We start from the raw sequence: 27,302 nt of genomic DNA on the forward strand, positions 1-27,302 counted from the left end.
GGTTGCCATGGTAGCTTCTTGTAGTAGATGCTCATGCTGGATCTAGTAACCCCTAGTCTGGGAGGAGGGGGAGGCGGAAAGGATACCACGCTCTACAGTATTTTGAATGTGATTGCACTACCTGTTTTGGCCACAATATGACTCCTTTAAGCTGTAATCAATATGGGTAAATGTTTAAAAGCTCTAAGTAAAAAAGTTCTGGTACAACTTCACGTACTTAAGTGCATGTAAAAGAAGAAAACTTCCATCATGGCAAAAGGCTTGAAATTAACACCTTCTACAAGCTTTAGTAAAGATGTAGGAAATATTTCTACCTTCTATAAACATTTATGTTCCTTTCAAAGAGAAACAGACAGGAGGAGTTCTAATTTGGGAGCTGAGAGACCAAACAGTGGAGTCCTATGGATCCAAACTGCCCCACGGTGAAAGGAGGAGGTACAATGTAAACACCAACACAACGCCATCCTGTACCAGAAAACTCCCCTACTACAACCGTGTCTCTGTCTGGCCTTCCCTCGGCTCTCCTTCTCTCATTCCCAACAACTGGGGCTGACCGGGGGGGCGCTCCTGGTAGAGGAATGCAGGTGTGGACAGACAGGCCAGCTCTGGTACAACCCTCTGGGATCCACATCAAAGTTTCACAGACACAAACCCACACGCCTCCTTCTATCTGTTTCGGTACTGACTCTACTTTAGTGTTACTTCCATAAATTAATCAACGCTGAGTGCTGGGCTGGAGCGTCTGACGTGGCCTTTTGGGCTAAAGGCTGCCCCTGTGACAACACACAACAGCTGAGGCAGGTCAAACTGTACAACGTGGAGTGGCTGAGTGAACACACAAATGTCACACAAACAACACTGGAAACACTCAACTCCACAGACCACACATTCGTCTGCAAACATTTGGTGGCGCTCATCAACAAATAGTGTATAATAGTGAAATTACTGCCAGGGATGAGCAGACTACAGACTGGGTCTAGGAGGCGGTTGTTTATTCCCTTCACACACACTTCTTCTTCGCTCTGTTTTTCTACAGTGCTCTCCACTCTCCACTGTGACCAGCTTTCACTCACGCCCCACGGAGCCCGCTGAGCCCCAGGAGTCGACAGCCACTCAGGGAATCTATGGGAACTTAAAAATACTCACATCAGCAATTGCACACCACACATTCACACAGAGCAAACACACTCCATCCGACGGTCACCAAACCTTTTATTTCCGCTGCTCACTTGGACGTTTACTTACACCACTTAGCAGCTCTCCCAGGCCACATCCTTGTTTGCCTTTTAAATCTCTTTTTAATCTGTTTCCTTTTGTTTAAAGCATTTTTTTCTTTAAGGAAAACCCTCAGAGGGACAACGAGGGGAGCGGGAAACTGGCAGATGGATTGTTGATTCAGAGTCCGCTGTGTTGGGTTAATGTTGTTCTAATGAGTCTGCATGTAGTTTTTAGAGAAAAAAAATGACACCGTGTCAGTCCCCGCTGAGAAGCACACTCCAACCATCACGTAGACACTGTAAAAATGTCAGCTGACATGAGAGGGGTTTCCAGTGTAAAGCACTTTTGACAATTTACTATTCTGGTGTCAAACTCAAGTCAGGAAATTACAGTAGCTCTGACAGACACCTCACTCAGTGGCCCATTCATGGACTTTCAAAAGATCCATTGTGACTTACTTCCACTATGGCTGCTTTTACTGAAGTGGCTAAGCAGACCCCTCCCACACTGAGAGTTGTTTTTTATTTTTTTACTGACAAGCATTAAGAAGGGTGGAGGGGGGCCTGCAGCGGTGTAGACACTACCTCACTCCCATCATGCAAAGTAAATATGACCTAAACAGCTGCTATAAAAGCACTGACCAAGCAAATCCAAGTAGAGACCCGGGTAACAAAAGAAACCAGGAGAAAGTCAGAACAGTCAGTGAGTGAGGGCAGCTCCAGGTCAAAGTGTCGTATCAGGTGAAGCTGCATTAGTCTTTGGAAAAAGCTGGACTCTCTGGGGACTGCGGTGGAGACATGCACATTAAAAAGGTGGAGGACATCTTGGACACATGGGACCATCCTGCAGCGGACAACTCACCTCTCTACAAGACAGCACTGAATATTACACCTCAGTCAGAGACTATATATTCTGTAAATAATTCACTGATTACTTGTTTTAATTCTATTTCTCTTCTGTTTTTTGGTCAAAGACAAGACTTTCCTCCCTAGAGATTAATACTTAATCTGTATCTTGTATTGTAATATATAAACAGTAATTCATGTCTTAAATCTAAAGTTTATCAGTAACACTACATGCGTTCTTAGTTCCTAAAACTTGAGTATTAGGTGGAAAGAAAAATTTTTTAAAATGTCATGCATATGGAGGAGTCTAGAGCAGGAAGTACACTTCTTGCAGCAGCTACAATTTAGCACAACTAAAGCATCTCATATGGGACTGAAGTGATCTGAACAATGGTGTTCACTAATGTGCCCTATTGTTCTTTTCTCCTTATACACCTACAGCTAAAATGAGACATTTTGGAGAGCAGATGTTCATTATTGTTAAAGGATCATTTGAAAAGTGAAAAATCCTACTAAAAGTGAAACGACAACACTGACATCATAAATTAATAAACCCAACACAAATATAGCCTGAATAGATGTGGGGTTTATTTGTGCAGGAGACAATGGAAAACCTGGTTATGTTTCCTGTTTGAGAGGTGCCAGTCTATTGCTGACCCTGCACTCTGAGCTCCTTGTGAAAGGAGATAAGTAGTAAGAAACTTTTCACTCCAGGGATCACTTAAGTGTCACGTAATTGTTATACAACCACTAAAACACCAGGACCTGGGAAACACCTGCATCGAAGTTTGATGATGATTAAAAGAAAATCTCCCAACACCTCAGCAAGAGAAAAGAGGATCATAAAGACCCTGTTTAAGTGAACGTCTGCTCCGTTTATCTTCTACTGGGTGAGACCAACTGGTGTTGCAGACTCTGTCACAAGGTCCAGACCACATCCAAGGCGGACAGCCCTAATTCATCTGGCCAGTGTTGCATTGATCTGACCAGACGAGCCAGCCAAGAAAAATACCAGCAGACAATCCTTTTCACGCTTGACTTAAGCTCAAACATTCTCACAATCCTCAGTGCTCCTATTAGAAAGAGCCAAGCATGAGTCTGCCCTCGTTAATGCAGTTATTGTTCTGTGATTAAGTCGATTAAGAAAGAGCCCTCCAGTTTGAGTAATATTTACTTATGGCTCAATTACACAATCATGAAGTGAATGAGCACTTTCCTATGGATGCGTTCACTTTTCTTCACATGGCGGAGTGGAAAGCGGTGACTTTTCACTTTCAACACTGACACAAAGCTGAATGTGAGGCCTATTACTGTAGGTAAAGTGGGACATTACGAGCACCACGCATCTCTCTACCTCCTAATTTTCTGCTCTTGCCATAATTACTTCTCTTCCTTTCAAGATTTAGGTCGGATAAGGAATGCAGTCTGATCTCGCAGGAGCTGAGCTGTCTCCAGCCAAATAACTCGTGACTCTATTGTTAACTGCTCGCCCCTTCTGGCACATGAAGCTTTTCCAATGCCGGCGGAGGGCAGCAGAAATCAGATTAGTGGTGTTCATACTGTTTCAGGTGGGTATATATTGATTGCACATTTTTGCCAGACAGTTATAGTGTCGGTGTGCACTTTAGATGTGTCTGCACTTCTAAAACAATGCTCTTTGTGAAAAATTATCAAACTTAGGTCTGGCAATAAATCAGGTGCTTTAATATGCCGGTAGTGTATTTGTAGCATTTGTTAGATCAGTGCTTCCCCCTTGTGGCTATTTAGAACAACACCACAAGCGTCACAGTAACTTCCTGTGTTTAATTTTCTTTTTATGTTTAGATAACGAACTAATATTGTTGATTCAGGCAAAAGGGATGCAACTACCTGGATACAGAGTAGGGGTTGCTGGGTGGATTCTGCTGCAGAATTTCACTCCTGCCTCCCTGTCTACTGTCCACCCACCATTAAGGCACTAAAATAGCCTGTAACAAAACAATAAAAGCATCATTAGTAACTGAGAAGCAACTGACACAAACTTAAAGGACTCTAAAAACAAGACTCTTAGACAAGTTATGGATTTTATTTTTTTCCCACAAAACCAAGTTTGTTTACAAAAAAGGAATTTCAAAATAAAATTGTACCTATCTATTGCATGTCATGCTGGCAGTTTGAACTACATGCAAAAACAACAATAAGAAGAACACTGATAATAATCATTACTGTACAAAAATGATGGGGGGGGTCCATATCAGGGCAAACGTCATCTCAAAACCTAAAGAAAAAATTGGGGGGGGGGGATAGTTCTATAAAAAGGATGTTTTTTTTTTTTTTTTTTGCTCTAGACTGAGTCATGTGTTTATACATGAGCCTTAAACCAGGGCACAAGACTCTTAAACCACCCAGACAGAGACGGCGGTGTGAAACTGCATAGAGGCAGAGAAAGGAGTCCCTGCTCTAAAAGACAGAGGGATGAGAGAATGAGTAACAGGATGAGAGATGACTGCAGTGTGAGGAAACAAAAGCACATACACACACACACCATCGAAGCCCTTAAAACAAACAAACTGTGCTTCAACGACAATGTGGGAAACAACATAAAAGAATGACTACATGAAATTATCGCTGAACCTTATCACCTCTTCTGGCAATCCCTTAGATTTACTTGCTGCAACAGTGAAAATCTGAGGTATATGGCTTCATTTTTTTTACATGACAAAATATCATAAACAATTAAAAACGATTCATGTTTTCCCAAAAGGAAAAACAGGTGGGGGAGTGAGCAATCCCATGGCGACTTCCAACCACAGGAAAGTGAGGAGGGGGACATGTAGATGACAGATTGACTTCCAAACACAGAAAATATAAGAAGATGCAAGGTATAAAGTAGAAACTTTCTTATATTAAAAAAAACAACACATCTGAACAAGAGATGAGTAAAAAGGCATTGGTCACTGTGGAGAGATGGATGTCAGGAACTGTGGCAGTGGCTGTGAACTGTACTTTCTACACAGATGTTGGTTGATAAAAGTACAAGAAACAAAACCTGTCTATATGTTAAATTTAGCAGATGATGTTGAGAGAGTCTATCAGTGTCCCTTTGGTTTCTGATCCAGTGTAGCAAATGTATTACAAAACAGTAGGTGTTACAAGATTTAAGGTCCCGTCTACATGTGCGCTGCTAAAAATCAATGTCGTCTAGCGTTCTTGGAGGATGGCTGCTTCCGTCGTCGTCACATGGGGTGGTGTGTGTGCGTTTAACTGTGTGAAGAGTGGGTTCCGGGGGGGCAGCTTCAATCGGTGCTGACCTGCGTGACCTGTGTGTCAGCTGACTGATTGGTGGATTGAATGAACATTGGTTGGGTCAGCTCCTGTCCCGCTGGCATTGTCACCTGTTGAATCTGATACAACTGCTGTGAAATGAAAGACAAAGAGAGGTTGAAGGTGAGGGGTTTTGTTGGATTGATTCAATGATGTTTCAGTTTCAACTGGCTGCTATTTGTCACACAGATACACCTTTCACTGGGGACAAACAATATCACTTAATAATAATAATTAACACATTACCTGTCCATCAGTAAATTGGTTGAATTGCTGCTGTCCTTGTACCTCTGTCTGTGTGATCTAAAAAGAAGCAGGAAAAAGATGCAAAAATTACAAAAAAGGAGAGATAAACAGAGGACAGCAAGACAAGAATCTAAAAAGTTACACGTCAATACAAATAAATCAAACAAGATAAATAAGCCATCATGTAAATGTCTAGTGTTTGAGTACCTGCTGGGTGTTAGCGAGGGTCTGAATCTGTCCTTGGACCACTTGAGCGCCAGAAACAGGCTGAGCTAAACGGATGTATTGGAGCTGGCCTGTATTTAGTTGCACCTACACTCGTGCAACACAAGGGGGAGACAAACTTTAGTTTAGAGCAAAGGTCATTATAATCCAGAGGTCACAGCCATCTTCCCTCTATCACAGCAAAAAGATTACCCACTATCTTTGGTGGTGTGTGTGTTTTAATCAAACAGTGAAGGGTGGAGCTACAGTTACACTGAAACCGTTTTAGTCCTTGATCTTTCATTGCATGTAAATTTAAGTTGTATTGGTTTCTTTGCATCATTTTTACTGTTGTAACAAGGTTTATCCAGGTGTATTTGCCATGGCACTGCTGTGCTGATTTACTAAAACAATAAGAAAATTTAAATTTGGGTATGGCGTCCTTTCTTTCCTTCATTCAATCTGCCTTAATTTTCTTACCGGGATTTGCTGGATCTCTCCTGTGTTGGTGATGATCTGCTGCATGACCTGCATGGTCTGTCCTTGCGCTTGAGCCGTCTGAGCCTGACCCTGTGCTGCTGCCGCCTGGACGATCTGTACCTGTTGGCCCTCACCCACCTGCATGGCCACGGGAGCACTCTGATTAAGTAAAGGCAACAGAGGAAAGACAGAGAGAAAGAGAGAGAGAAGACAAGACATAAGTAATGCATCGGCTTTTGAAAAACAGCAGCAGCAGCTAGTACAGAAATGTGGTTTATGACTGACAAAAAGCAACCCAGAGATCACTAACTTCCCTGAAATAAGGATTTAATTCAGCAGTATGAAGGCATGTATACTTAAAGAGAGAACATCAGGTGACGAGGCACATTTCAAACCACTCTTTCTCTTCTGTCTGTCATACTATCCAGGAAAAGGCCACCTGATCTCATGCTGCGGTGAGACCTACAGACCTCAGTCACCCGAGCAGGTTAAAGCAGCCGTCACCTATAGGGCAGCAGCAACAAAAAGCTGCCAAAGTGTGTGCTGAGTGTATGGATGCTGTAGATGCATGAGTGTTTACCGTGATGGGTGTGCCCTGTGATTGCACCTGCACTTGCTGTAACTGCTGCATTGTGGCACCTTGCAGCATCTGATGGCCGACAGAATAAACGACCAGGCGGAGGGGAGGATGAGAGAATGAGAGAAAGACACACAGTGAGAAAGCAGCGACTGCAACAGCTTAACAAACACATGAATGCAAGCATGTGTGGAGGGTGTGCATAGAAAGCTTCAATGATGGAGAAAACAGTGGCATAAGCAGCAAATGACTGTTGAGAGCATGTCTGTGAGATACGCAAGTACAACAAGGAAATGAATGAGGTGAACTGAGATAAACAAATTTTAAAAAATGCATAGTGAGTATGGACAGGTTTTAAAAACACATGTTTATTGTACTGAGGTTTTGAGGCAGCAGCTCAAGCTCAATATCACTACGTAAAGAAAGAGTTGGTGACCTGTGAGAAAAATGGCAGAACTGATACAGCAATGACAACTAGTGACAAAGACTTAAAAAGAAGGAAAAAAGACATGACATCTGAACCCATCACTGTTATCTTTCATTTTCACCATATTTGTTCATTCTTCATTATAAAGTATTCACACAGCAATTAAAATGCAATGTTCTGACATGAGCTAATGGTTAATGGCAATCAAACCCCATTTTGCACCAGTGGAAGTAAGCAGGAAACAATATGACTAGGAAAGAAGGACTGCACGATTACAGAGATGCACTAGGATTAATATGGTGTACTGAGAACCAGATTCACTTTACATTGCATCTGCACAGCACAGGAAAAACATACAATTAGCAGTTAGAAATGACAGGGAAAGCAGTTGTAGAACTTCAGAGCTATCAAAAGCGTTGTAACAAACCAAACGCCTTTATTCAGGGGCTGACAGTTCCTCGTGGTGCACCTTAATGAGCTGCTTCAATAACAGCCTACATTAAAGTCTAAGGTGAGTGTCAAAGTGTGACCTCCATGCTCTCACAGCAGGGACTGCAGCAGTAGCAGTGCTGGTGAATCAGGCCAGGTCTAAACGACTATGACAGCTCAGCTAAAGGCAGTCTGCTGAAACAGCACGAAGCACCACAGCAGCCCAGCAGCACAGCTACATGGCATGCAGACACCGGGCTGGAGAGAGGGAGCTTATGAGCAAAAGTAGCAGGGACAAGATAATTAGAGAGACAAACAAATATGCATATTGTTTTTCTGTTTTTAATAGTTTTTGTTATTTTATAGTTAACAAAAACACTGTGCTGCTAAAGGGAATGTATACCAGGTGTCTGCAAGGATGTGCGTATGCAGAATTGGGTACCTATACGTCTGCACTGGGTAGGTATGTGATTCCAATAAGAAACAAAAATTGATTCCCAGGTTTCAGTTCTTAGAGATTATTAGCATAAAATATCAACAAACGTGGCAAACATTAAGATAGTGTTTTATAATGGTGTTTTGAGATTGTGGACAAAGAGTTTGTCCTTTTTTATTGGTATGTACATCACTTCTAAAGCAACACCTACGTAGCGCCTCAGGCCTAACAGATTAATTTAGTCATTATTCATTAACTAGACTTGTAGGGCACATGCAAATCTGGGAGTAAAAAAATGCTGTATAAATACAGACCAACTACAAGCAAAATGCCAAACAGTTTCAGTTGTGGGTATTGTATTACATGGACTAATTATATCACTTTTAATCGAATAATATGTAACAGTATTTCTATAAAAGGAGAGAATGTCTGAAAAATGTGAAAAGTGTTCATACATACATGACTTTCCCTTCATGTATGCGTTCAGTTATGAATGGGGTATGTACTGGGGGTCCAGTACTCCTGCTGGTGGGACAATGATCTCCAAAATGTTAGCTAAGGCCAGTGTTAATTAAGTTAATGAAAAGGATCCAAGTGACAGACCCGTTTCAGCAGGATATTAACTAGGGTTTATGATCCAATCAGATTTTACACAGGTGCACATACATGCAGTTAAAACCCACAATTTTAAAATGGATTTTTCTTTATTCATTCATGTCACTTAAGTTTTATGAATGCAATGTTCTCTGACTGGTAATGTATGTGTTTCAGTGGGATCAGGTCAACCTCTTAGTTACGATCAGTATTTTATCTATTTAAACACTCTTTTATAAAATGTCGCATTCATTTACTTCCTTAGTTTGCTTCCCAATTCTTTTAAATCTTAATGTGGGTCCTTTACTTTTTGTGATGAAGCCAGCGGAAGCTCTAATGAGATGCCTCGGTTACCTGTCCTTGCTGTGGCTGTGCGATGATGATCTGCCCAGGCTGGATAGTTGTGGCTGTCTGCGCTCCAGGCTGCTGGCCCTGTTGTGTGCCCTGCACCTGAACGGCCCCGGGCTGCTGAGCCAAGGTGAAGTAGTACTGCACCGGCTCTGCTGGAGCTACTGACTGACGCATCTCCTCCTGAAAAAAACACACATATACACACAATGAAGGAGGCCTATCAGTCTGTTACATCTCCATGAATTATTTTTGTGGGTGTAATGGTAGAGGAAGGCAGGTCTGATAAATAACTGATGGGCTGTGGCAGGGGAAGAGTAATGCAATCTGGACCCAAGATCCATTACAAGCACCATACTGGTTAATATCGAACATCCACAAAACACAAATAAATGTGTCAAATAGTCCAACATTTATGAACTACACATGCACACTGAAGCTGATGATGTTGAACACATTCATTTATGCATTTTCTTTGACCCATTCGAGGTCACCTACAGAAATACATCATCAGTGTAAATATTGTAGACTGTATATAATCATGGATGTAGTGACAGCTCCTCTATAGTGAAGTCAGTGCATCTCGTCCAACGCCTGTTGCTGGCTATTGCATAAGATAGAAACCTCACCTGTTCAACATTAACCTATAAGACAAACTAACAAAATACATGACCAATAATATTTTTCCAAAAGTTGACTACTGTATTTTTTGCTAAATTTGATCTTTGAGCCATAACTTCTCGAATCAGCAGGGCCAAAAATGCCATTTTTTTTCCAGCTTTCGGTGGTGAACCAGGATAAACACCAGTGGTATATTTTCCTTTTTCACTTTAAGTCTTAGAAATCAATGGTAAACTCATTTGCCCTATTTCTCAAGATTATTTGTGTTGCCTCTTAACAGCAGTTCTTCAGGCGAAAATTTAATTTTTGATTTTTTTTTTCCCCACAAATCTTAACTTTTTTTAATGTCACTGTGCTTTACTTTTCACATGCTTCACTCAAAATTCTGTGAATTCAGACTCTGTTGCAGATTCTGTGACTCACAAAGTAGTGATTTGTCCAAACAACAGAAGCTTGGCAGTTTAATGACTTCGGTCAAAGTGTACTTGACCATGACACTAACCACCAATTTTCTCTTTGAATACCATCTTTGAGGACCATCACAGAAGAGTGCACCTGAAATGCATGTCCTTTTTTCCCTCTCATTCTTTGTTGACCTGCTAATCAGTTTGTCTTTAATAAATTATGTGAAATTAAAAAAGGTAGATTCACAGCTGTAGTGACCAATCAATGAGGAATAATAAAGAAGCAGGCTGGCTGGTGATCACCACATCTCTGCTCCACTACTGCAAAAACACTGGTTCCAAAATGTGTCACAGAACAGATCATGATTGTTCTCTTGATAGTTTAACTTCCTTCCTTTTTTCCACAAATGTCAGGAAGCATTGTTGCATCATCCATCTTTATATACAATCTCTGGATGATATTCAGTTTACTCAGCATAACCCACCAAACTGACAGCTTGTTAGCCTGGCAGCAAAACAATAAACAGAAATTGAGTTATCAGAGAAGACTAACCTGTGTGCTACATATCTGACTAATGAGCAGGCCTTCATCTTGATGAGGTTTCTCCGTCACCAGAAGCGTAAACACCCCTCTCCCAGCTCCATGACAACACAGCTGAGAGTGTAGGATGTTTACATGCCTGGAGACAGTCTACTTGACAACAAATTTAAATATCTCACTTTGCCATCTGGTATCCTAAATTTATATGGAGTACATCAGTGTATCAGTGTTCTACTTGAGCAACAAAATGGTTGCAATGCACCGTTTACTGTAGGAAAAGAAACTCAACTCATCTGCCTTGAGTGAATTAGTCCCTGGCAGTGGACATACTCGTCAAATGCGTGATGACAATACACTCATGGTGTCATTGCCGAGCTCAGTGTTGGCTGTCAGCGGCAATAAGCTGCTGCAAACATCCGACTGAAAGCCATAGCTGTCCAAACCCCAGCTTCCAGTCAAGGATGTTTACAGCACCTCCAGGTTGCCAAATATCAAAAGGCACCCAATGAAGGCCCAAAACAAATTATTTTAACACCTTTGGAGGATGTTCCAGTGTGTATAAGTTGAAATGTCTTAAAATGTAATTCTTTTTACATTGTAAGTCTTTACTAATAAATTACTTATGTTTGTAAAATAAAGTTTGTGGCAATTGAGGCGTCAAACACTCAAATTGCAGACTGTGTAATGTACTTGGTATAATATTAAGACTTTCTAAAGCCACACTCACACTGTGCTTTGGTATCACAGTGCTGAGAATAATAGCAGCATGGCAGTCTCTACCTGTCGTTTAGGGGGCTTCAGGTCATCCCGGGGCACAATGTCAATCAGAAAGTCAAACTGGTCGAACTTTGTTATCGCCATGGCAATGTCATTCCGCTGTAAAGATAACACACACAGAGGGTCAGAGTTGAGGCATAATTATGCTAAGTCATATATGCAGCTACCTATAAACAAACACACAGAAAGGTCCAAGGTCAACTTCCTGATATAACCTCATGCAATGCTACTGTGGAGTGAAAATAAAGTTATTAGTTTATCTGCAACAGGCATCCATGCTGATAACTGAGGATAAGTTATGTTAAAGTCCAACCGCTTTTTAAAATTTATTTATTTGCCAACCGTCTTGGATGTGATGGGTAGAAATAAATAACAGAGATGCTTTCCCCCAGTTCATTACATGTTGCTATACCCCTTCCTATATCCTCAACAGTGTGCCATCTCTGTGGAATTTTCCACAGGATATTGGTTGTCAGGACCCCCCATTGTGGCCCTCCCTGCACTTGAGGCTATTTATAGCAGCTTGATTAATATCTGGTAACACCAGGTCACATCTACACTTGTTCTATTGATGAGCGTTGCTATGGTAACCCCAATTGGCGTGCCCTCCTCACAATAGGACTGAGGCTCTGTATGTGTGTGTATGTATAAACATGTGGAAATGAAGGGCAAAATTTTTCACTCACTAAGACACAAGGAAAATCACACATTTATGAGTTGATGCGTCATAAATACCCAATGAGTCATCTGTGGTGTAAAATGTAATTAACATGTAAAGCTTAGCAGTAAATGGAGTTTCTATTTCTAGCACGCAGGACAAAGTTACACCAACTGAGAGTGTATTTAAAAAAACAAGCATGAGATAAGCCAAGACAACAGAAAAGGGAGCACACCTTCAAAGCAGATCTTTAATTTGAGTGTTCTTCAAGAACACCTGTGATTAAACTGATTACACACTGTATTTTTGTGTTGTTTTTTTTTTTTACCTGCATTGACAAACACACACATATCCATGGGCTGCTGATCTCTCAGAGGTATGTGAATGGATAACGCGGACTTAAAAGCTTTCATGTTCTGCTCCACAGTTTTCCCCTTTTATCATCCAGGTGAAACAAGCTCCGTTTTGAGTTCTGTAACTTTTCCATCCCATGTTCCCTGCCTCCTTTTCCATCTCTTTTTCAACTTCAGAACAGCAGATGAGAAAAATGTGGTACTGGAGAGGAAAAAAGGGTCACCAGTGCCCAGCTAGCTTTGCTTACAAATGGACAGAGAGAGAGCAAACCCGAGGGATGGTGAGGGGCCTCTGCTTATAAATGTATACATGTAGATGTAGAGCCTTAATGAACACAAAATGACAAACCAATAACACACCAAAGAGATACAAGAGTGTGTGAGAAGAATAAAAATATAGATACACAAAAACAAGAGACAGGGAAACACAGTAAAGATATTGTAATATTAATGCAAAAATTTCAACAGTTTAAATTTTTTGACTTATTTTCCGTTGCATTGCACTGTGGCTAGACCTCGGTGATGAACAACACTAAATGAATGCAGATGTTGGCTGGTGTCTTTTTACAGAAGCTGTATGCAATGCTCTAATGTCTTTATACCCAAAGTTGAGTGTTTTACTGAAGCAGGTGGATTCTTTTTTTTTTTTTTTTTTTTTTTTTTTTTTTTAAAAACAGACCTCAACTTAGAACTAAATCCAAGATATTTTAAGAGCTACTATTAAAATTAATGGATTTTAGACGAAGGACCTCCAGAAAACAAAAATAATGCAACAGATTTGGATACAATAAAAAGTATATTTCTGACCTGTAGTGTGCGTCTCTTATTGTCTTCAGTGTGGATCCATGCTCTGAGGGTGAGCTCTGTGATGAAAATCTGAGCTGCCTTAGCAAAAAGGACTGGAGCCTCTGCACTGATCATCTGTACAAACAAGAGGGGAGTTACACCTGGTTAAATGCATCCACAATCTATCAACCATCAAACTACTGCCACCAACTTCACAGGTACTTAAAAAAAAAAAAAAAAAAAAAAAAAAAGAGGGAAAAATCTATAATAAACTGGTTAACTAGTTAAGACTGACAGTGTGATAAATTGTTTGCATGCTGACACACCGGTACAGCACACCACTCCAAAAGAATCATGCTGAATATAATTACTATTAATCAAAATACTTGAAGTTTTCTATTCTTTTCATATCAAATGTTTGTTACCATCCTCTTCACATTAGTAAAATCACAATTGGGCAGGCCCTTTTTCTACAGAATGGCATTGAAAACCCACATTTACCAACATGGTAATATGCTTATGATTGTGATACATCATGTGAAGCTTTAATCCAGTAATTATTCTATACGGTTCAAAGGCCTCTACCTGCACACGTGCAGTGAAGGCAGTAAAAGGTGCTGTGTCAGGACTGACAGAAGGGTCTTTTCTTCAGATATGCTAGTGATCTCCTGATCTCTTTACCACTTTAAGCACCTGCTTAGCTAAGGGGATATTACTCTTGACATACACGACACATCCAAGCTGCACACAAATGACGCAGTCTTTGTAGACCAGGGACAGTCTTATCTGATAATCTGTTGTAATGTGGCGAAAATCACTTCTACTTGTGTCTGTACACTAAGGTTTAATGCAAATGATCAGTGTTACAAACTGTGTCCTCTGAAAATAGTCTGGGGACACTTGCTGTTCATAGCAATATTTTAGTTAACTGCTGTTGGTAAAGTATGTATGATAAAAATCTAACATTCTGTTTAATTCACACTGCTCACCTGGTGATATTAACAGCAACGCGCTACATAAACTGTTTTGTTAATTTACTTAAAGATGATGTTCTTCAAGCAAATTCTTATTTTTTGTATGTACACTGAATGTTTTGACGAATCACTGTCAACAGTAGACCTTGTATCAAGACACTGCACTGTTGCATGTTTTTTAAATGGACTGTGTCTAACAATACATTGAAATGAAGTGACTAATGAGTGCATGTGTTTTTCAGTTTTAAAATGTGCTGTTTAAATGCTTTTATGGTTGAATGTAAGAATTAATTTTTAAAAAATATTAACAATATATCTAGTTACTATAATATTCAAATTTTCCTTAAAAAGTAAATTATTTCAGCTTCTTACTTTAACATCTTCATCCAGCTTCATGATTTTTTTGATCCGAGCCAGAGGCAGCTCCTGCACACGGAAATCCTTCTGCAATTAATAAACAACTTTCAGATGGGAACACAACAAGTAAAAATGACATATTGGCAAACTACGCTTTGGTGTTCTTTTTTTCCACTGTAGGTGTGCGTTTGTTTCAGTGGTCATACCACAGTCAAGTTCCTGATCTCCTCCATGACACGGGGCCAAAAGGACTGCAGGGTTTGCTGTGCATCGCTGCCTCCAGCTCCAAATGCATCTGCAGACATCCTCTACTGTGCTGCATCAACAGAGGACAAAAAGGTTACTTATTATAACAGCAAAACAGAAAGACCTGGATGATTCACATACAGCTAAAACAGGTCACACAGCCAGGACATGTAGTACAGTGTCGGTGATAATCCAAGCCAGGCCTTGTGCTGGTCTGAACTCTCTTCCCGTGTGTCAGAACCACATATCCTATCATAGTCTATAATTATAATACAGTGAAATCTAAATTAGGGCCACGACGGGCTTCTATTCTTGTCCTTGTGGGATACTGACATGCCCAAGAACCCACCATCAGACTGGCTACATACTGCCTTAAAGTGAAGTCTCTATCGACTACATCAGATAACTGGAGCTGCTTTGCAAACACAAGGACGTCATGTGCCAGTCAGCTGCGGCTGTGGTTGGTTCTGACGGTGACCCCACACAGGCTAAGAACGCTGAAGCCACAGATCAAGGGGGAGCATGGATGTTTGTGTATTTTTTTCTCCCTCACAACAGCTGCATACCACTTTTTTTTTAGGAGGGGGATTGCACACATTGTGAACACACAGAGACACGTGCTGCCCAAATCAGCAAAAGTTGTAAACTGAAATGTCAAACACACACACACATTTGCGTAGACGTAAAACTCTCCTACAAGGGGCCTGGCAGTTTAAAAGAGGATCCAGCAGGTTACTATGGCATGCCAGGAATCTGCTGGGAATATTGGCCTGCCTGTCTGAGCACGCAGAGCTTGGAGCGTCTGGATTGTACTCTTTCACTCTGTCTCTACCTCTGTGAAAAGATTCAGCAGGGGGAAAAAAAAAGAAACATGGAGGTGGGGGGGTGGGGGTACTGAACAAGAGATGAGTGTGTGGAGGTACTCAAGAGAGACGGGGGGTGCATTTGTGTGTATGTGTGTGTGTGTTGCCGAAGGAGGGGTTGTGCCTTGTCCAGTTCAGCATTAATCCAACACTAAGACAAAGTGCCAAAGGCTTTAACAGGGGGAGGTAAGAGACAGACAGGGCCGCCGTCAGACTGCTGCACAAACTGGCTATGTGGGTCAAATAAGACAGAACAGGAGGGTGACACAGGATGAGAGAGAGGCAGAGAGAGAGAGGGAGAGAGAGACAGACAGACATGACAGTACAAAGAGTGTAAAAAGAGACGGGGGTCTCCTCCCTTTCCCCTCTATTTTCTGACTCTAAGCCAACAAGCATGAATGGCTCCTGCTTTGGTCCACACTAATACAAAACAAGACGGTCTTTCAAACACCTCCAGTGTCTCCGTCTCTAGGTTCTGATGTGAGGTAATTTTCTGACTGAGTCCACCTCAGTTTCTTGATTCAACTAAGTTAAGTGCTACGACTTAAAAACTTAATGTGTAAATATTTTACAGTGTTAAATAACTCTTTTAAAAAGGGGGGCAGTTAACCTGATTGATTTTTGACAAGGGCTCTCTCTTCTCGCGCAGCAGTGGAAGTTACTGAATAATACAGAAGTAGGACTGCTACAAGCCACTTTGTCATTCAGTTTTCAGCACAGAGTAGCCTAAATCAATGAGACAGAATGGCAGCAGGGGGGTGGCTTTATATAAATCAATCAGGCTGCTTGTAGCTATGGCATGCCAGGCTAATGATTGACCTTGACAATGTCTCCCCTTTTCTCTCTGACGCTCCAGTGTCCAGTTGCATTTCAAGGTTGATTGAAATCCTGCAGTCACTTCAACAGTCCCAGCATTCTACAGGGCAGGAATGATGGACGGGAATTGTAGTTTTTCTCCTCAGCTTTGTGGGTGAATTCACCCCACCCCCCACCCCCAACCAGTTCTTTGGTGGTCTGTGTCGCTACGCTGGGTAACAACAGGACCATGGAAATGGGCTGAAAGAAATTAAATCAATGGGAGCTATTTGTTTTTCGAGCTAAATAGGATTTTACTGCCCATATCAGCACTTGATCTTGTGATATTTCTCAACAGGACAACCTTGTGTATCTGTGTGTGCCAGCTTGTGTGGCTCCTTCCAACTGGTAGTCTGATAAACAATAATTAGGTAATTCACTTGACAACATTAGACACAAGCAACACACTTATTACCATGGTAACAATGCTGTCACCCAGAGGTAACAGAGGAGGATAGAGGAGTTAAAATAGCAAATGATTCATTGATAAAAGATAACACACAGAAAATCTCTGCATCTACTCCCTCGTACACATTTCACTGATGTTAAACTCCTGCATTTCACTCAAAGATATAAAAGCATTTCTGTATAAAATAATTAAGAAACACCTAGGCCTGTTGTATATATTTTGTTTGCGTGTGTACTTAAATCATATCAATTGCTTCCAACGACGTGCGAATTGTGAAGTGTGTAATTTTATTCAATGTGATGGCCCATTTAATTTTGTCACCTGTAAAAGCATTAAATTATTACCAGAATTACTTGCAGAAATTCAGAAATAAATTACTAAATAGTCAAAACAATAACACTTAAAATACTTTCTGCCTGAGAAGCATCAGATATTGTTTCAATGCAATGTAATGGTGGTGAAAACAATATCTGCTATAATCCCAAGATATTTCATAAAGTCATTAAACTATGTATTTTGTCATTGTTTAGACTGAGAGACCCCTATTGGCAAAAATGGCATACTATGCGTCTAAAACACACAGTGAGAGCCTGAGCTGTTGTTATTAAATCATACATATACTCCAACCCCCTCCCTGTGACCCTGTGACCTTCAGTCTAAATACACAAACCTCACACTAACCACAGCGGCAGGGTGGAAGGGAGGGCAGAGGGGAAGTCAATATGTGAGAAGAAATTAAAATGCAAGTGCAAGCTAGAGGCAGGCTGAAGCGTGAGAAGGTGTGTGTGTGTGTGTGTGGGGGGGGGGGGGCATACCAACATGTACAGTTTGCGAGAGAGAAGGACTACATATCAACATGCCCTTAAGCATTGCTCCTTCAGTTAGCTACCTACAATACACCAACATTACCATATTTCTATTGGTCTTACATCAGTGGAAAGTTTGTGTGGGAGCTCATCTGTGTTTCATATACAAATGCAGAACATAAAGCCCTCTCTGCTGACTTTGTGCAACACCTTCTATGGTCTGGCCCAAGTCCTAGTCAAACAAATACTGAGAGGGGCCATGATCTGCACAAAGAAAATCTATTTTCAATCTCCCCAAAAGCTAATAAATGTCAAAAAGCAATGCAGGCAACTGGAGAAAGCCCATGTAAAGATGACTTACTAGCCGAGGAGATTCTTTGTTTCAAGTCTCTAATCTACATATACAGTATGAAGCTTTAAAGAGAGTACAGGTCAGTTCATTAATCACTTTGGCTGATGTACTGGTATTGATATGTTAGACTAAAACAAATGTTTCAGCAGAACTTGGCTGATGGTTCCATAACATCTAGACATGCAAGGACAAACAAAACCCTATAGAGGGCTGCACATATACTCACTGAGCTGGAGTGACACCCAGTAACCTCTATTTTTACTACTAAAAATACACAAAGTCAAGGCACCATCATTGTGTGTATGAGATGTATTTTAATTAACTGATGTTCAATTTATATACATACCAGGATTATTAATGAATTGCACTGAAATTACACTGTTGGTCTGCTGGAAAGATGGTTCTGTTTTGACCTTGACAGTACTAGTTCCACATTTATCAAGTTTTTAATAAATGCAAATGATTGTTGATGGCTGACAAATTCATTTGAGCTTTTCCCTTCTTCTATTGTTAAATATCAACTTTTATATATCCACTATCAAAGGACCCCTAAAAGAAAGACTATGAGAAATGTACGCAGGCAAAATACATAAAGCTAGCTGGAACACAGCAGCACTTAGTTATTTTATTGTACTGCATTCAATACACAGTGTATTGTATTATATGTAGAGTATTTTTATACTCATTTGAGTTGGTATTCCTGATAATACTGCGTATCATTGTGTTGTACTGTGCAGTAAATCCAACAAACTCATCTCTGCTGTGTTGTCATAAGCTGCTCCTGTATGCTATATTAGGGTACATTGTGTTGTTCTGTACTCCGCATCGCTCCTCTCCTCTTCCCTGCGGTTCTGTTGTCCTTCATCGGGTCATCAAGACAAAGCGATGTTGGTGTTGGGTTTCTGACGAGCTGGGCTGTGTGTCTGTGTGTCTTTGAGGACAAACGTGGTGTCTGTGCTTTGTCGACATTGTCCAACACAGCAACTTGCTCTTCCTCCTTTAGCAGCTCTACATCCCTCTTCCTGTCGCTTCTCCAGTACTTTCCAGCCCTCTCTGTCATTCGTGGGTGTATGTTTCTCTCTTCCTCTATCTCACTTACTTTCACCTGATCCCTTTCTTCCAACTTTTCAGAGGAAGTCAATGCTGCTCTGCTTGCAGCAGCTGAATCAGCGCTAATGTTGTTCTGCCAACCCAGTCCTACATCTCTCCGCTCTTGTTCTCTCGTCTCATCTCTCCCTCCCTCCCTCCCTCGCTTAGAGGCACGTCACATCAAGTGGCCACTCATCGCAGCATCGGCTACTCGCTCCAACTCTGACATCACACCACTTTACATGAGCCTTCAATTCCTGCCCAAAAACACCTGATAGCAATGCAGACAGACAGACGATGGGGTAAACCACTGAGCCATATGCCATTCTTTGCTCCAAAGTGCAATGAAAGGACAACAGCAGGACCAAAACCTGCAGATAGGCATCATTGTTTAAAGAGAATATACTTAAGGTAGGTGAATAACTGCTCTTGAGTTAATGTTAAATGCTCTGTGGTTAATTGGGCTCTTAACAACCTAACAGTTGGTGTGAATTTAGCTTAGTTCTGCTGAGTATATTTGCAAGGTAATGAGGAAAGGCAGTTCAGGACAACCTGCAGGCCTGTCTGCAGCAGAGAAACCCCCCTACCCCCAAGGTGTTTTGGTATCACATTGTCACTGTAGTGAAGAATTCTTCTTTCCCTGAGCAGACCTGACACTTTGAGGCAGATGTGAACTAAGAACAGCCTAACCACAAAAAAAGCTGCAGACAGCACACTGTGCTGAAGTAAAGGTGTAGCAGGTGTAATTATCACCATTTAGTGTGAATTATCAACATTAAATCTGCGAAGAACCTTTGGCACACATCCTATTAAAATTATAGATGGTTAAGAGTTTATTGATCTACGAGTGTGAAAAGCTGCAAGTCAGGCCTACTCTCACCTGGTTCAATTATTCAAAAGCACTAAAATGTGTGCTGTAAGTAGACTGTAGTCATTATAAAAATTATTCCTCCACTTTATAGTGCTGTGAATGCAGATTCTGGGGCTGTTTTTGTGGTTGTTTAGGTAATTCCCAAACTTTTTTTTACTCCCTCCTGATTCCAAGTGACTTATTATATTAACACAAGGATAAGGGCAACAGAACATGAACGATGCTGACAAATAATAGGAGACAATGCTAACATGAGGAAGAAACTGTAACAGACCATGACTGACCTCAAAATAACCATATACATCCGAATTATACATGGTTACAATTACACTGACTGTTCAAAGAGCAAACATGTACCCAGTAGACTAGTTACTACTCTATTTCACTATAAATGATGAAATCAACTGAAAGACATTTTTGTATATTACAAGAACCAACATGGGATGACTGTTGCTACACTAGTGTCCTAAAAAAAAAAAAAAAAAAAAAACACCTTAATTTTCTATAAATTGCTGTGTCAAACAGTAAATTATGCAGAAAGGGCATATTTTAGGAAGGTCATTAAAGGTTAAAGTCTGCTGGGTTTTAACTGACTTTCCAAGGAGAGAAAAGTACATTATTGTGTTTACAGGTCATAAATTATCATAAATAGTACATAAAGTAAAAATATTAACACAATTTCATATAACTCGCCATATTATTTCTTCTGGTCATAAAGGATCCTAGTAGAAAAACCAATGTGATTTACTGGATCCAAACAAATGTAATAAACACCGCCTGGTCACAAATGTCATACAAACAAACATTTGTTGTAAATACTATGTGTAAATCAAACGGCTGTATTTACATATCCTTCACCTTGGTGAACCCCATCACAAATACAACACAGAAACAAACTGGCAGACTTACAGCATGCAGAGTAAATGATCTACTTCAGCAAAAAAAAAAAAAACAAGAAGTTCTCAGGCAGGAATTACAGATTAACCACCAGGACCTGTATGAACACAGCATTTTTACAGTCATTTTGTGTTTTCAAAGCACAGATGGAGCTATAATGACTGACATGCTAATATTGACCTACAGTGCAACCTTTTAGCATGGCTGGACAAAATCAGCCAACCAAACAGCCCTACAAACTTTGCCCTTGGTTCTGCTTCAAGCCAACTCCAGGAAGTGCTAGTCACTGATCTCCCAAGGTCATTCAACAGAGGAGAGAGAGAAACCAGAGAGGGAGGAGGGAAAGAGAGAGAGGGAGGGAGGGAGAAAGAGAGAGACCAAGAGTGACAGAGGAAGATGAAAGTGAGAGGGGGGAGGAAGAGGGGGAGAGCAGAGGACAGGTTTTTCAACTTTCACTGCAGCACTTAAGTGACCCCAGTGGTTCTGACTGTGTACTTTCTAAGAAGCATAATAAAAACATCACATATTGTACATATATTAGCTGTGCTCCCTTCGAGTTTTACTTCCTCTGTGTACTCTCATCTCCCTCTATACGTTTCCTCTTCGTTGCTGACAAGAGAGACTGCAGAAGCCAATCTCACATTCCTGTGACCTTCATCCACTGCTAGGCCCAGTCTCTGGCGTCAAAGTAGGCAGGGCTAAAGCTACCTGCATATTACACACTGGAACGCAGCTGACTCCCCCCCTCCTAGCTGCCCACACCGCCTTTAGTGACAGTGTACACATGTAAAAACACAGCACAGGCAAGGGCAAAAGAGAGAGGCCGGTGGTGGTCACCTTAGCGATAAGCTCAAAGGCCTAGCTATGTCAAGTGTTTGTGTGTTTCGTTGACTTTTTCTTCCCCCGGTGAGCCAGTAGAACAGCACTGGGCACAAATGATATTCAAATCTCATACAGACAGCAGCCAACCCTGGGATTTGGCAGCAAGGGCTTCAACTTAAGAGTTATTTTTAGTCACCCTCTCTCAATCTCTCTCTCACACACACACTCTCTCCCTCTCTCTCTCTGTCTCCCCAACGGGACTTTGTTTTGTCAAAGGCACCAATGGAAACTTTCAATTAGGGAGCAAGAGAGGGGAGAGAAAGGGAGTCAGAGGGAAGTGAGAGAAGAGGCGCCCTCCAAAGATTCCATCAGAAGAGATCAGATCAAACTATTAGCCTCCTCTGGCCCTGCAGCTGACAGGCTGACAGCCTGTCCCATCTGGGTGTCTGACACTGTCGGGGTGGGGGCCTGGGGGGGTCCTAAGGTCAAAGTAACCAGCTGCACCTCCACCCCTGGGGACCCCTGACACCAACACTGACAACAACACTGAGAAATAGATCATCGCAGAGTCCACCAAATGCAACAAATCCAAATTCAATGTGGATGTCATCGCCGGTGCTCGTCCCTGCATCACTGTCTGGGTCTGATGCGTAGGCAAGGACGCCAAGGGGAAGTGGGGTCCGAACTGACAAGTAGAAGCACTCCGGCCTTCAGGACATCGGTGCCACCAAGACACCAAGTTAAGTGCAGCTGAGTGCAACTGAAGTCTTGCTTTGGTATACTACAAAGCTGTTGATATGGTGTGTTGAATTAGTGCTAAAAATGTTAGCTTGTATGGTGGTCTGTAGTCAAAATCTAATAAGTGACAGCAAAAGAGGAAAAGACTTTGCTCTGAACTGAAACAAAAACTTTCTGAAATATTCATTAGATACACAAAATGATCAATTATCAACAGACTGTATAAAACCAAAGTGACACCTGAAAGACACACACACATCTGAAACACACAACTCCTATCTTCCAAGGAGACGACACCAAAGGGAGGGGGATAAGGGACGGCTGTAAAGGACAGACACACTCTCATCACTGCAGAGTGTGATGGAGAAACAGCAGAAAGTAAACAGGTTAACATTTTATTCTGAACCCAAAGCAAGACCAATGTGACTACCTCTTTTTGTGTGTTTTCAGTGCTCAGACTTACCCCTGTGCCCTTCATGGTGAGTGGTCTGCACTGCTGGAGCAGAGGCAAACAGATAGCCCTGTTCAAGTCTCCTTCTTAAAAACAGCAGAGGGAAGAAGCGGCACAGAGGTTGACAGAAAAACTCTCTCCAGCTCCTTCACTTCCTCCAGTCTCCTGATCGTATCAACAGACAAAAGGCATTCTGGCTCCACTGGACAGCTTTAAAAAGGCTCCCAACCCGGACACACAGAGAAGAGTAAGCCCCCCTTTCTCCTACCCCTCCCCCCTGCTCTCTCCTACTCTCCTTTTACACATTACCCCGTCTTCTTCAGCAGCCCCCCAAACGTCCTAAACATTCAGCCCTGTCTCTTCTATCTGTCCTGACTTCAACAGCTGACCTCTCTGGGTCTCCTTTACTCTCTGACCCCATTCCCTCTCTTTTAGCCGGTAACCCCCTCCCGTTTTGTCTTTGAGCTGACCCCTGGCCCAGAGCAAACAACAGGGAGAGAGGCAACAGAAAGCGAGCACAGCAGCAGGCAAACAGTACAGCGGCACTCCCGACTCACAGACAAAAATCTCTAGCCTCCTTCCCCTTTAACATTCAAGAGTAATCAATCTAGCATGCTACATGATACTCAAACCCCGCCTCACAGCCGGCTCCCACCTCGCTCTGACACTTGAAACCAATGAGAAGATGGGACACTTGTTTGCCATTGGCCGCCGTACAAATCAGTCAGTGCTAACACATCCCCTGCTCCTCCCCTTTCCTCTGCCCAACCCCCTTTTACCGACAGCCAACTTCCTGCTCTAAGTTACCTTGAGCTGCAGGATAGGGGTCAGGGAAAAGAAAAGAGGAAGAGAGAGTAAAGAACAGAATAGGTGAAAAAGACTGAATAAAGTTGTGGAAAGCACTGCTAGGATTGTGTGAAGCTATGCTAATGGCGGCTTGCCTCTGCATTGTTTGTCCTCAAGCGCTCCCCCAGTCTCTGCTGCTGCTGGACGGATGAGAAAGGTTCCACGGGCTGCTCTCTGACAACTGCTCTCTGCTTATTTACAATGTCAAACTAAATGTCTCCCTTAGCCCCACCTCCTCTATGCCATTATAGGCTCAAAGTGCAGTGATGCAGGCAGCTATGCTGGTCTCTATTGGCTACAAGAAGTGCCAGAATGGATGCCGCATGTTGCATCCACATGATTTAAAGTACAAAAGCATACTGAGCAGACTCGCTGTCTCATACGTGTGCACAACCATACACGCACATCCACACACACAAATGTTTTGTCCTTGCTTTCTCATTCATCCTTGCTCAGAGTCACAGGTACACAACACAAACATCTAGCCTCTGGCCAAACTACTTGTTATAATGAGAGTCATTGTTGTACCATTAATGTTATGCTAAATGAAGGGCAAATTTACATTTACATGGATAGTAACTCACTATTCTCATGGAATACAAATTAGTTGAATTTGACTTGTTTAGAACTCTGCAACTAAAAACCACATTTTGTTAGGCAACTTTCTGAAACCAAAATAGTACTCAAAATAAAGTTAAGCTATGGTGTGAATCAGATTTACAAATTTCACCAATATAAATTATTGCAATATCTTGTGGAGCAATTAGATTGGTTTCATGAACATCCGCAGATTCACGGAGTGCATTTAATTCTTGTCCTATTTGTGGATAAACAAGACTTAAGAGAAAGGTGAAAGTCTGTAAATAAAGACAGTGTTGTCTTGAACCTAAAAACGACGCTCACAGCAACTTGCACAATTAAAACGTCATCAGAAAACCACATCAGCAATGTCATACAATGCCCTTCTTGTTAACTTACCACTGGTTTAATGTGCTCAGTTTATACACAGTAACCTTTACTTTGGAACAACAGAGCAGGACACTGTAAGTTATGTGCCCTGCTGCCACATACATTCACATTAGTTCACTTTATGTAGACAATCTTATTAAAATACATACATGTCAAAAAATAGATTATTAAGTTATAGAAACTGGAACAAGAGGTTTTATCATGACAAACACTGGTCAGAGGGGCCTATAAAAGATAACTTGGCAACAGACGATGTTATGACCTGAACCTTGCGCTGCATATTGCATCAAGTCTTGACAGAGTGAGGAACACATCAAGCTTAGGAGGGAGAGAAAGAGAAAACCTGCCCCATCAATGAAAAACCTAGGGGGAGGGGAACCGGAAGGATGGAGAAGGACACAGAGGAGAGTCGTTACAGGATGGGAGGGGTGGAACAAGTGGAGAGAGGGCAAGCGAATGAGATAGACTCAAGAGAAGCAAAGCTAAATGTTCTCTTTGCTATTTTTGAGAAGAGCATAGGGACCAGAGCTGGTACTACAGATGTCCAGTTAATGATTATAGTAACGCCACACAAAGATTGATCTAACAAGCATGGCTGCCATACCACAGCAGTTCACTTTCTGTAGGTGCAGACTACCCAAAATGCCTCGTAATGACACCTGGCAAGGTCACTGTACAAATGAGACCTTCCCATGACCTGTACTGCCCGTAGCTGGGGTATGTTTGCTCTCACTGATGCTGTTTAGAGATAAACATACACTTGACCAACTATGAGTTTCATAAACACACAGCTCCCTCAGGGTAGCAAGGCCAAGTGATGAATTCACACACAAACATCCCCAAAACAAATACACACCTGTACAACTTGATGGTTTCCTGACTGACTTGAACAAAGGTTAGATATAGTTCTGGTATTAAATATTAAGCATCTGCATGCTAAAGCAAGTGCCCATACTGTATAAATCTAACCTATCAGAATGGCTGCGAGACGCTGATATGTGTTGAGACAGATTTTCTAAAGTCATTGTGAAATGCTTTGGGGGTCCCAACCTGCACTTCGGGGTGTTATAATTGCTGTGAATACAGAAGAAAGAATATTACTGGTAAAACGTATTTCATATTAAATAAGAAATTAATAAGAATAAGTGTTAAATGTTAATAAGAAAAAGGGACAATTTGTTCAAATAATAAACTTAAACATAGACCCCTGAGCACAAGTGCAGCATAATTCTGGGTGGATCCGTCCAGATTTGACACAGCGTTTGGGTTTACAGCGATATATGGTAAATATAATACCCCGTAGTAAATTCTAGTTGAAAGATGAGTTTTGGTTATTCTGACCCGGGAAAAAAATACAAAGCCCTACTTATTTATACAGACCAAGCACAATGCATTTGCACAGAGAACCGATTAACACGCTAGTGACTTTGTTTCTGGACATATGACCCTTGAATGCAATTTTTCCACTTTCAACAAGGCTGTAGTATGGTATTAAAATGTGCCGTAGAGGTATGGTGTGGCATATCTGCTAATATAACACTTGGCTTGACAGGTAACCTTGGACCATTTGGACACTACTAGCTAACGCTATGGTGGTCATACACGGCTGCGGCTGGAAGCTAACGACAGTCAACATAATGTTAGCCTGTAGGAGATGCACAATGGTGACTGTTGTATTACAGCACAGGTGATCACCGCAGTGACCGCAAATTTAATAAGCAGTGGACAACGAGCCCTGCTACCAAATGAAACTTTGCAAAGCTTTCCAAAGCTAGGAAGAAGCAGCCTAACCAATAAAGACAACGTTTGGATCTGTCCTTCAGACCAATCAAACCTCGGACTAGATTCCACCAATCAAGGTTTTTAGGGCTAAGTTCGTTCTGCAACCGACGCCATTCGGGCTCAAATGGAACCGGCCAGTCCGCCTGACAATCATTCGGACAAGATCCAACATGGTGGACATAAGACGGCAGCTTCCTGGCCGCCCGTGATCCCTTCAGCGGGCCACCAATAAGCGCCGCTGAGAGCGGGGAGGGAAATGGCGCCTATGTTCATCTTCCAAAACAATCGTCTATTGGTCAAGAACAGCAAATGAAAAGAAGCGAAGTAATTGCCCCTACTTCCACCCAACACTGACCCCTTTCTCTTGAACAAACAACAGGCAAACGAAATTTCCTTTCTTACTCACTTTGTTTAACGTGTTCGAAGTGAAGTCCGGCTCAGCGTATTATTTATTTTATTTAGCTAGCAAGGGGAATCAAGATGGCTGCTACTCGAACCGGAAAGAGCAGCACGTAAGAACGTGATGACGTTGACACACGTACCATGGCATCAACGTCAATGCCCTCATAACGTTTTAAAAGGCTGCATGTTCCAAGTGTTTGTCATTTTTAACATATATATTACGGAAAACAATTATATATATATATAAAAAAAAAAAAAAATTAAATAGGATTTTTTTCCTTAATTTCATAATATATCAAAATTAAAGTTACCACTCAGTTGAATAA

The 27,302-nt window shown here is 41.6% G+C and overlaps 1 protein-coding gene and 1 long non-coding RNA gene across 6 annotated transcripts; one reads left to right on the top strand and one right to left on the bottom strand.

The window, feature by feature from the left end:
* The first annotated feature begins 1,587 nt into the window (after positions 1–1,587).
* Positions 1,588–4,769, top strand: LOC115428209 (uncharacterized). Its single transcript, XR_003936588.1, has 2 exons — positions 1,588–3,631; positions 3,888–4,769. It is a non-coding gene; the product is annotated as an uncharacterized LOC115428209 (long non-coding RNA).
* On the bottom strand, positions 4,355–27,094 carry nfyc (nuclear transcription factor Y, gamma). Of its 5 annotated transcripts, XM_030147047.1 has the most exons (12): positions 23,919–24,000; positions 22,990–23,019; positions 14,785–14,894; positions 14,594–14,665; positions 13,269–13,382; positions 11,454–11,549; positions 9,114–9,290; positions 6,877–6,945; positions 6,297–6,455; positions 5,820–5,924; positions 5,613–5,669; positions 4,355–5,458 (listed from the first exon to the last, which is right to left on the bottom strand). In XM_030147047.1, the coding sequence occupies exons 3-12, from the start codon at positions 14,881–14,883 to the stop codon at positions 5,339–5,341; spliced, it is 1,068 nt and encodes a 355-aa protein (XP_030002907.1). In that variant the 5' UTR covers positions 14,884–14,894; positions 22,990–23,019; positions 23,919–24,000; the 3' UTR covers positions 4,355–5,338. The 5 variants fall into 5 exon arrangements, with proteins under 5 accessions (XP_030002907.1, XP_030002906.1, XP_030002908.1 ...); XM_030147046.1 differs by lacking the exons at positions 22,990–23,019; positions 23,919–24,000 and adding an exon at positions 26,981–27,094; XM_030147048.1 differs by lacking the exon at positions 22,990–23,019 and having other exon boundaries at positions 23,919–24,035.
* Positions 27,095–27,302: the final 208 nt, after the last annotated feature.

Source organism: Sphaeramia orbicularis, chromosome 11 (genome assembly GCF_902148855.1).
Source record: "Sphaeramia orbicularis chromosome 11, fSphaOr1.1, whole genome shotgun sequence".
NCBI classification, from domain to species: Eukaryota; Metazoa; Chordata; class Actinopteri; order Kurtiformes; family Apogonidae; genus Sphaeramia; species Sphaeramia orbicularis.

Excerpts from the sequence above, each read along its gene's own strand:
- nfyc (XM_030147046.1), bottom strand. The coding sequence starts at position 14,883 with ATGTCTGCAGATGCATTTGGAGCTGGAGGCAGCGATGCACAGCAAACC. Across the intron at positions 14,666-14,784 it reads AGATCAGGAACTTGACTGTG|AAGGATTTCCGTGTGCAGGA; the intron begins GTATGACCACTG and ends TATTAATTGCAG. Across the intron at positions 9,291-11,453 it reads TGAAGCCCCCTAAACGACAG|GAGGAGATGCGTCAGTCAGT; the intron begins GTAGAGACTGCC and ends TGTTTTTTTCAG.